Source organism: Miscanthus floridulus, chromosome 11, assembly GCF_019320115.1.
Source record: "Miscanthus floridulus cultivar M001 chromosome 11, ASM1932011v1, whole genome shotgun sequence".
Taxonomy (NCBI): domain Eukaryota; kingdom Viridiplantae; phylum Streptophyta; class Magnoliopsida; order Poales; family Poaceae; genus Miscanthus; species Miscanthus floridulus.
In genome coordinates, this window is record NC_089590.1 from 70,607,271 (window position 1) to 70,618,629 (window position 11,359).

The following is an 11,359-nucleotide window of genomic DNA, read 5'->3' on the forward strand; positions in this document are numbered from 1 at the left end:
TTTGTCGGTTCCAATCTGCCAGCTTGACTAAGAAAGGTGAAGTGATGAAGGACAACCTCTTTCACATCAACTGATCAAAGGAAAAAATTCATCCACTCTAGGCCAAGATAAATGAAAGGGAGGGAACCTTTTGAGCAACCAAAAATTCAGCCAAAGCTTCTCATCTGAGACATTTATGGACTATTTAGCTAATAAAAAGCTATTAACTGCCATTATTTACCTAATTGCCATCAACTATTAGTTGGGGATCCAAACAAGGCTCAACTAATATGTCAGCTAATAGACCCGCTAACAATTAGCTGCGTTGATCCAAATAAACCCTTATATTTATGGATAAATTTTAAATGTCATAAACACTTTTAATTGTGGAACCCCAAATTTCTATAATTATTAAAAAATTGCAACTCTGCTCCAATAAAAAGAAATTCGAGCTTTGATCGTCATATTAGCTAGTACTCCAACAAAACTAAAGATGCATATCTCGGTAGGAGGCTCAAAGCCAGATTGATAACAAGGGTTTGCCTTTTTGGCATGACATGCATAGCGGCGTGTCATACTCATACACAATGGCAAAATACAAAGAGCTGCTGGTATGGAAAAGGCAAAATTTTCCTAGCTTGAAAGTACAAGAAAGATTGCTAGGACAAGCTTAGCTTATTACACAACACAAGGAAATGGTACATCAGGAAACAAAACCAACACTACTAGAGAACAGACTTTAGAACGATGTCCCAAATTAGCATTAGCCTCGGCATTTTTTGCCCCCGGGACTAAAGGACCCTTTAGTCCCGGTTGGTAATACCAACCGGGACTAAAGGTCCCTGCCCAACGGTCGTCCGCGGGGCAGGGATCTTTAGTCCCGGCTGGTAAGGGTCCCGGTTCGTAATACCAACCGGGACTAAAGCTTTTAGTCCCGGTTTGGGTAATTTCCCGGGAATAAAGATTAATCTTTAGTCCCGGTTTGGACCCCTAACCGGGACTAATTATCCCGGCCTATAATCCAGCTCATTTCTTCCTCCCCGAGCCCGAGCCATTCCATTCAAACTCACTGCCTCTGTTCTTCAGCTTGCTGTTGTTCTTGCTCGCTCCCCCTCCATTGGTGTTGCTCTTCGATTTTGGAGGTAACAAACTTAATCATCTTATGTTTTATCAGTAGCTTATCTCATTTTGCGATGTAGATGCATGTGTAACTTTATATGTTGGACTTTATTATGATTTTATATGTCATTTTTAGCTCAAAATCACATGATGATTTGCATATATGTTTGGATAAACAAAAGTTAAATTAGTTCATCAAAATCACGCCTCGCTCGTCCTCGCTGGAGCACGCGCCATCCTCGTCCCCGGTGGCTTACGTGATCTTAGAATTAATTTTTCCATGAAATGAAAAACTTAGAATATAGTTAGAAAATTGTAGAAAATCCGTACTAGTTGAACTTGCGGACCGTGTTCAGCTCGGCAAGCATGTTCTCTGCCGAGCGGTAACGGACGTCAAGGAGGAGCTTTGATTCTACGAGGGAGAGCGGTAACGGTCGTAGAAGACCGTGTTCCCTTTCTCATAGAATCGGAGCTCTTCCTTAGCAAGTACGGTGCCGTCCGGTGGAGAAATGCTCGCCGAGATGATCACGTAAGTAAGGTCAACTAGTACGGATGGTTATTTATTGAAACATGTTTTTGAGCTATAATTTGATGGATATTTGATAACTTCGGACCTACAAATGTCATCTACAAATGTTACTATCCTCGGCAACCTAAACGCCCACGAGCTCGCCGATGTCGAGCAGGTCACTTAGAATTATTTTTTTCATGAAATGAAATACTTAGAAATCATGCCTTTTATTTTTTAGAATTAAATTTTTCATGAAATGAAAAACTTAGAAAATAGTTAGAAAATTGTAGAAAATTCGTACTAGTTGAACTTGCGGACCGTGTTCAGGTCGGTGAGCATGTTCTCTGCCGAGCGGTAACGGACGTTAAGGAGGAGCTTTGATTCTACGAGGGAGAGCGGCAACTATCGTAGAAGACCGTGTTCCCTTTCTCGTAGAATCGGAGCTCTTCCTTGGCCAAGTACGGTGCTGTCCGGTGGAGAAATGCTCGCCGAGTTGATCACGTAAGCAAGGTCAACTAGTACGGATGGTCATTTATTGAAACATGTTTTTGAGCTATAATTTGATGGATATTTGATAACTTCAGATCTACAAATGTTACTATCCTCGGCAACCTAAACGTCCGCGAGCTCGCCGATATCGAGCAGGTCACTTAGAATTATTTTTTTCATGAAATGAACTACTTAGAAATCATGTCTTTTTTAGAATTAAATTTTCCATGAAATGAAAAACTTAGTAAATAGTTAGAAAATTATAGAAAATCCGTACTAGTTGAACTTGCGGACCGTGTTCAGCTCGGCCAACATGTTCTCTGCCGAGCGGTAACGGACGTCAAGGAGGAACTTTGATGCTACGAGGGAGAGCGGCAACAGGTCGTGGAAGACCGTGTTCCCTTTCTCGTAGAATTCGGAGCTCTTCCTTGGCCAAGTACGGTGCCGTCCGGTGGAGAAATGCTGGCCGAGATGATCACGTAAGCAAGGTCAACTAGTACGGATGGTTATTTATTGAAACATGTGAAATCCGTACTAGTTTTGTTTAAATATATCATTTTAGAAAATATGAAATTTACACTAGTTTACAAAAATAAGTATAGAAAGTAGATGACAACTGGTACCGGATCATCGGCCTCTCGTTCGGTTGCGAAACGACTGAGGCCAGAACTCCCTCTCATTATCTGCGGCAAGTGTAAGCAGAAGATTGTGATGGAGTACCGAGTCAAGAGACAGGGACCCAACAAGGGTCGTGTTTTCTACAAGTGCCCGGATCGCGATGTGAGTTTCTTACGCATTTTATCTGTATGGCTAATTGACCTGCTTTTCTTGAATATTTTTGACTAAATAATTTTTGGCTTTAATTACAGTGGGAGGGCAATGGATGCGATGGTTGGTACTGGGAGGAAGATTATGCTACATACGTGCAGAATTTGGGTGCGCTTGAGGTAGCGGCTGCTGCTGATGAGGCAGTGAGCCAGCAGGAGAAGCTTATTGATATTCAACAGAAGAATGATTTGTCTGTTTTAGTTGCGTACGATCATGAAATAATTATGTTACTGAAGTGCATTGTAGTTTTAGTTTGTTTAGTGATAGTTGGGATTGCTTACGTTGTAGCCAGACTTAGTTAATTAATCAACCGTGTGTGTGTCATTTATATTGTGTAATAAAATACTAAATTATGTTCAAGGTTTTTATAATTTGTCGTGTAATACAGATTATGTCACGCCATTGGATGTACAATGCTGATCGCCGCTCCCAAGACTTTATTGAGGGCTTGCACTATTTCTTTGGTGTGGCCGAGGCAAATAAGCGGGATGGTTTCATGTGCTGTCCATGTGCCCTATGTAAGAATTTAAAGGAATATTCAAGCTCAATGAGTCTTCATTCACATTTGCTTAAGTCAGGTTTCATGTCAAACTATATATGTTGGACTAAGCATGGAGAAAGCGGGATCATGATGGAAGAAGGTGAAGGGGAAGATTTAGACATTGATGATATTATTGCTCAGTATGGTGCCTTTGATGATACTACAATGGGGGGAGATGAAGAAAAGGTAGCGGTAGAAGATGATCTCGGTGATGCTCTTGGCGATGCCATTCGTGATGCACAACAAGAATGGGAAAGTGAAAAAGAGAAAGTTAAGTTCGAGCGCATGCTTGAGGATCATAGGAAGTTGCTATACCCGACGGCCGAAGAGGGGCAAAAAAAGCTGAGTACAACACTGGAATTGCTACAGTGGAAGGCAAAGAATGGTATATCCGACAAGGCATTTGGAAATTTATTGAACCTTATAAAGAAGATGCTTCCGAAGCCAAATGAATTGCCCACCACTACGTACGAAACAACATGTGAGCTGCACATTCCAGATGGTAATAATACATCAATCATGGTGGCTGTCGGGGTTGTATCTCCAATAGACCGAACGAAGACACCAAGAATCCATGGGTCAGTTATTCAACCTGGATATGCTAGCGTCTCGGTCGATAGAGTGCTCAAAGGTTACAGCAATGTTCCTCTTGACATTGAAGGCGGTGATGGGGAGAAGACACTAGGAGAAGCAGAAAAGACATTTATTCAATGGCGCAAACGCTTCATCATCATTCCTGGGGCGCCACCGCTTCCCTTACCTCACCCTAGGTACGAATGAAAGTGAATGAAATATTATTTTCCATTAATTTTCTATTGGCTTAAAAAATAATTGACACACAACTTGTTTTTGTAGCAGGGTCTCCCCCCAGCCTAGCCTAATCATTCATTCCCCATCTCATCACAGCGTCGCGGGGGGCGAGACGACTTCATCCCCATGGCGATCGCCAACTCCTACACCGGCCCCATCGCCTCCACGACGATCTCCAACTCCTACACCGGCCCCACCGCCTCCACAACAATCTCCAACGCCTCCACGCCGGTCTCCACCAACACCGGCCACATCGCCTCCACGCCGGTCTCCAACACCGCCCCCACCCCCTCCACAGCGACGCACTACAAAGACGTCTAAGGTCCCGATGGCAAAGAAGACCCCGAGAAAAAGAGTTATTTCTCAAGAAATACTTTCTGAAAAAACTGATGAGCAAATAGCAGCTGAAGAAGACAAAAAAGTAAAGATTTTTTTATAGATACCAAAAAGAAGAGTCAAGCGAAGCTTAAGGAGAAGCCGTACTTTTACCTACCACGAGAGGTGCTGAGGCAGAAGGTCGATGCTCACAAGAAAAAGATGATTGAACTTCGTAAGCCTTCGCCACTATCAGACTATGACCGCTCCCTCGTGAAGTCACATGATGCAGATAAGAAAAGGAAAAGAGCATCAGGGAAGGATGTCCCACAGCTCGGACAACAGAAGCAACCAATGCAAAATCTTATTGTTGCTAATCAATATGGTTCCAACATAGAAGTCTATCGACCAGACAACTCTGGAGAAGTGTCGGTTCAAGCCCTTAATGCTTTTTTTCAAGATACTGGTTTAACCTTGGATCAATTGACGGGCAAAGCTCCAATCCAGAACCTGGAAGTTGATACCTGGAAGACTTATAAATATGGCAAAAGTCTGTACAACCCTGCGGCTCTGAATGAATTGGGTACGCAAATGTACTTGCTCAACAAGTGGTACATGCAGGCGTGTGGCAGGGGTGAGCAGTGGATCTTTGTCAGATTTAGAGACCATCATTACTTCCGTGGCGATGACATCTTACATATTAGTTTCGAAGAATTGCATCAACTATACCACATGGACGCTCTGGACAAATCAATCATTAGCTCCTTTTGTTTGTAAGTGATTCTTACTTTTATTTAATAAACTCACTTCCATGCGTACGTGTATATAATTATCCTCACATGTAACTTATATTTATATACAGATTCCAGATGTCAGAGCTTCAAAGAATACAAGACACCAGTGTTGGCTTCATTGATCCTTATATCGTATTCAAAACCGGTATTATTGTCAAGGAGCGATGGGTATCTGAAGCACAGGAGAATATCATGATGTTCTTCGTGAAGCAGCACGACAAGACAACAATACTTTTCCCGTACAACTTTGAGTAAGTGTTAATAATAATGTAGTCTACACATTTTATGTAATATCAATACAACTTATATGCATGTACGTGTGTATATAAACCAATGCAGTTTTCACTGGATACTCATTGTCATTGAGTTAAACTCAAGTCGGTTACTAATCTTTGACTCGTTGAGAAAAGAACGGGCACTATACCAAGATATGATAGACATTATCTAGGGGTAATTTCGATCTCTCGCGCACAACTATTATTGAATAGACTTTGCCATAATTTATTAACGATCGTACATTATTGGTCGCACAGGGTTTGGAAAGAGTTTATTCGGTAACATCGCAAGGATTGCAAGGCACCACTTAATGTAGTTGAAATACCAGTAAGTTGTACTATATACACTTCCCCACGTGTTTAATTACTATATCGTACTTCAATTTACGTGTGAGATGATGAGAATAATCTTCTTCTCGTACAGTGGTGTTTGCGGCAGGAACAAGGTAATAACTTGTGTGGATACTACGTTTGTGAATTTATCACTGCGCACATAAGAAGAACTCCTGAAGATGTCCTGAGAGTACGTATATATCAATTTTTATTTATTTTTAAATGAATATATATACATATATGTGTATTAATACTTTTCCTTTTATTTCAAATGCAAGACTGAATGGTTGAAACGAAGGGTCATGCAAAAAGACCATCTGAAAGCAGTTCAAGAGTCAATAGCAGGATATCTTCTAGAAAAAGTGCTAAATCACAACGGCGAGTTCTACTTTGATCTTAAGGAATAAATGATGTAAATTAAATGTTTATTGATATCGTTATTTTCGAGAACAAGATTATGAAAGTGTTGTATATATACATATATATCTATAATATATATAGTTTCATACTTTATTCGAATATAATAATGCTCAAGATGAGAATTAGATGTAATTATACGCATGCGTGTATTTATATTAGCAGCATAGAATACGCACATAAAAATATATTATATATTAAACAAATACGTGTAACTGAACTGAAAACAAATTAAACAAAAAAAAAAGAAAAAGGAAAGGAACCTTTAGTCCCGGTTGGGGTTACCAACCGGGACTAAAGGGTGCGCCAGGTTCGCTCGGCTGGAGGGCCTTTAGTCCCGGTTGATGTTACCAACCGGGACTAAAGGTCCCTCTTTAGTCCCGGCTCGATGACCCGGGACTGAAGGTTCCACCTTTAGTCCCAGGATCGTTGTCCCAGCGCGGTAATCGGGACTAAAGGCTGTTACCGCCCGGGACAACAAGTCCATTCTGTAGTAGTGCAAGCAAATAAACTTAGTTCAAGCAAATTAAGTCTCACACGTACGTGCAATATAGTTATATACTGCCTTTACTGGAGCTGGGTGCTTCTGAAAAGCTCCAGGCAGTGCTCCTGGTCCAGGCTCCTGCTCCAGAACTTCTTGTAGTACTCGTCGTAGGTGTAGCTCCGGTACACGGGCACGTCCCCGTCGCGGACGAGCGCCGCCACGGGGCTGATCACCGCGCTGTTGCACGGGCACAGGAAAGATGCCACCGACATGCGCTCTCGCGCGGCGTTCACCACCGCACGGTGCCACACGCTCTTGTACGCGCCATTGCTTAGCGCCTGCGTATGCATGTGTATAAATGAGCACATCGAAACCCAAGGCATCAATTTGAGAACAGCTAGCGTCACTACGTACGTACGCGTTACCTGTAACTGATCGCCTAGGTTGACGACGAAAGCGTTTTGCAGGGGGCTGACGGCGATCCATTGGTCGCCGCCCTTGAGGACCTGAAGGCCGGCGACGTTGGGGTCCTGGAGGAGGATGGTGAGGGCGTTGGGATCCGTGTGCTTCGGCAGACCGTAGGTGAGCTCGGGCTCCGGGCACTGCGGGTAGTAGTTCACGGCCATGTGCTGCTCCTGCTCGCCGAGGGCCTTCTCGATGTAGTCCTCCTCAAGGTCCAGGCTGAGGGAGATCATGCCGAGAAGCCGGAGACCGAGCAGCCGGACCTCGCGGCAGTACGCGCTGGCTATCTCCCTGCCGAAAATTGGAACGGAAAATTCCTCCATGTCAGTCCTCCATGCACGTTAGAAAAAGAGACAATGTTAGAAATCCCACAAGAATAACATCCATTGTTGATGAGAACCACTATTGAATCTGATTTGTTTCTTACCCACCTTTGCGGTAAAAAAAATAATGATAAATAAAGTGACCCCTATATATTAAAATTACTCATCTCTAGCATTATGATCATCATCATCCATATATAATGCTCCTAAGTTACCTACACTCCTACCTTTTGCCACAAAAAAACTACTCATGTCATTTATGATATATGGAAAAACTAAATACATGAATGATACATGCATGCAAACCACACATGCATGCATGCATGGAGCTACCAACATAGCAATCATAAAAAATTCTTTAAATGAATCATATGCAAAGCCAATAACATATGTTTATGGAAACGATAACGAGAATTGTACACACGCACGAGGTATGCACGCACGCACACACAATAATATACTATAAGTTAATGATGGTAATAATATATCGATATCCTATTAACATGTATCGAATTAAAATACAGTGTTGATAGATTTGTTTTTTTCCCAATGCAAAGCATATGGATATATTTAGATGTATTATCATAACTTATAAACTTTAATTTTCATACTATTCATGTGTTGTAATAGTTTAATATCATGTGGACCATCCATAGTTCTAATACTTATAATTATTAAAGTCCACAAATAGTTAGTTGTTGACTTGTGAACAATTGATCTATCCATTGATGTTTATGACGGGAGACCTCTCACATTTTTTTCACGTGTCAGCCTTCGTCCGGGATTATAGGGTTATATTTATTTAGACTAAATTAGGCAACAAACTACTTAAGAGATTTCAGTTATACTAGGTGTAGATGTATAGATATAAAATATAGATTATACGTAGACGCTTAATGCACACATTTTTAGTAGAAATCCCTAGCGTATGAGATATGGACACTACGTGGACGCTTAATGCACATATTGTTTGTAGAAATCTCTAACGTATGAGATAGGGACACTACGAAGAAAATAGGATATACATGTTAATTTCTATAGTCCAATGTATTCACATGAACTGTCTGCTAATGTGACCGAATTGAGTTAGAAATCTATTCAATCTATTAACATATCAGAATCAACCTAAATGAACTTCGAGAAGTAGATATTGATAGATGAGATATTTTTTTAGCTTTTATAAGAAAAAATCGGAAAATACCAGAAAAGAAATAAAAAATAGGAAATAAGGATGAAAACGGGGAAACCAGAAATTAATAAAAAGGATGAGCGGCGGCTGCCATGCAAGAAAAATGGAAACGGACACCTAACGGAAAACATAAAAGGAAAAAGAGACCCGTACGGATAGAGATTTTATATTTGGATTAGGAATAGAAAAACATAAAAGGAGAAAAAGATATGTAGGACAGATTTTATATTTGGATTAGGATAGGTCCGAGGAATCAAATCTATTTGGATTAGGATTAGGATTCCTATTTAGGTTACCTAAAACTCGACATACCGGAGAGATCTATTTATCCTAACTATCTAGGGTTATATAAGTTTAGACGGAAGAAACTCTCGACTACCGGTAGTTAGGGGGAAGTGGACGAAAAAAATGGATGAAAGAAAAAAGTGGCCGGAAATTTTGTCTATTATTAGGTATAGATTGATCATATTTTTTATTGTAACATATCTATATTGCCATCTTTAAAAAAGTTTTAAGAAAAAAATAAATGAGTACACTCATAGCTCTTTAATTTATCTATGTCTCTTATAAACCTAATCCCTACTATACATGCAAGACATCAACATCATCTCCCATTAACTATCCACATCAACTTTTGCTAATAGCTATGTTATGCCACTAACTTTCAATCTATTAATGCAAGCTATCCATGTCATCTCTACTTAATTTCATCCAAAATTCTTCGCAATCTTGATAGCAACGCGTAGATCGAGTATCTTCTAGGTTGTATGACATCTTTTTTTTTTATCCAACATACCTGTATTGATAGTTAAGGATACTGTCGGTGTTTCGATTTGCCACCAACAAGTAAATTTCTAATATTGCGTGTCTGGCTCGGATGGTGTGCTAAGAGGACACAAGGTTTATACTGGTTCGGGCAGAATGTCCCTACGTCCAGTTCGTTGCTGTTGCTCGTGTTACTAGCACTGAAAGTTCGTAGTAGGGGTTACAAATGGCCGAGAGAGGGACATGTCCCAATTCTCTGGTGAGAGGAACGAATGGGTGCCGAGAGTTCGGTCGCTTCCCGGCTGTGTGCTTGTGTGTTCTTATCGGTTTGGGGTTCGATGGGTTCGAGTTTGAATCAATGTGATGTGTTGCGGTGCGTTGCGATGCCCCTTATGGGATGCCCTGCTTTTCCTTTTATAGGCCAAGGGAAAGCACGTGTTACATTTGAGGGAGAAGAGGAGAAGGAGAAGGAGAAGGAGAAGAAGTCCTATAGGATCGCCGGGTCCTTCTTTTCCTTCACGTGGGTCCCACCGACCCTGTAGACGTCAACAAGGATAGCTCCACGTCACGGCCCTGTCCGTCGTTGGCGTCATGCGCAGGCGTCGTCTCCCGGTCGTGGCGCTCCACTCTATCCTAGCGGATGTCGTGGTGAACTGACGCGCCTGTCAGTGCTCATACGAGGGTTAAGCAGAACAACACCAGTACGCCCGACGCTAGTTCCTGATGTGAATCCCCAGGTATGGCCCGTCACGGCCATGGGTTATATCAGGGCGTGTCGGTCACCTCCCTGGTGTTAGAGCTTTGACCCAGGCCCATTCGCTTGGACCTAGAGTGGTTGGCGGTGGTATGGGTCTTCGTTGGGCGAGGCGGAGCCCTGTGGCCTCGGTGTCGGGGCAGGCGGAGCTAGCCCTCAGAGGTCAGGCGAGGCAGAGCCTGCGACCTCGGTGTCGGATGAGGTAGAGCCCGCCCCCAGAGGTCGGGCGAGGTGGAGCTTGCGCACCTAGGGGTTGGTTGGAGCTGTAGCCGCGCTCTTGACTGCTCAAATGAATCAATGTTGATGGTTATTAGCTCCTCCTCTTCGGGTACCCTAGTATTGGTCCCCAATAGTAGCCCCCGAGCCTGTGGAGTAGAATACTTCTTCGGAGGCTTTTCTGAACGAAAGGACTCTAAAGGCCTCGGCCTTCTTTTGTTGCCCACAGCGTGACCTAGGGGTGGTGAATCCCTTTCCTCGAGCCCCCTCCCATAGCAGGGGCTCGGTTGAGTATCGGTTTGTCTTTGCGATCGTCCTCCCTCAAGTGTTTTTTTCCGATAAAAACGGAGGGGCCGAGCCATGCCATGATTTTCCTTTAAGGACGAATCATGGCACGTGGTGAGCTATTAATGGGTTACTCTGAGTAGGGCCCCCAGCATCCCGTTTGTGGGGATCTGGCTTGGGTCAGCTTGGTGACTGACCCTAGATTCTCAGTGGTCAATCCATATAGTTCTCGGGTCCGTTCGACCAGTCCCAAGGGCTAAGTACCTTTCTTCAAAAAAATCATGGATCATAACTGGTTGAGACTTGAACATGGGCCAGGATGCTCGCGGTGCTTGTGCGCCCGGTACTGGCCGCTAGTGAGCCCATCCCTTTCCACCTCTCACCCTAAAGGCGCCCAGAGTGGTTGTCGAACTCATCAATGGGCCAACCTACGAACTCCTAGGTCCAATCGGGCCATAGAGGCGCTTTTA

At 42.8% G+C, this 11,359-nt stretch overlaps 1 protein-coding gene across 1 annotated transcript; it reads right to left on the bottom strand.

The window, feature by feature from the left end:
- Positions 1–6,632: 6,632 nt before the first annotated feature.
- Positions 6,633–8,041, bottom strand: LOC136493894 (flavanone 3-dioxygenase 2-like). Its single transcript, XM_066490021.1, has 2 exons — positions 7,321–8,041; positions 6,633–7,233 (listed from the first exon to the last, which is right to left on the bottom strand). Exons 1-2 carry the CDS (start codon positions 7,678–7,680, stop codon positions 6,979–6,981), a joined length of 615 nt encoding a protein of 204 aa, XP_066346118.1. The 5' UTR covers positions 7,681–8,041; the 3' UTR covers positions 6,633–6,978.
- Between the last annotated feature and the right edge of the window lie 3,318 nt (positions 8,042–11,359).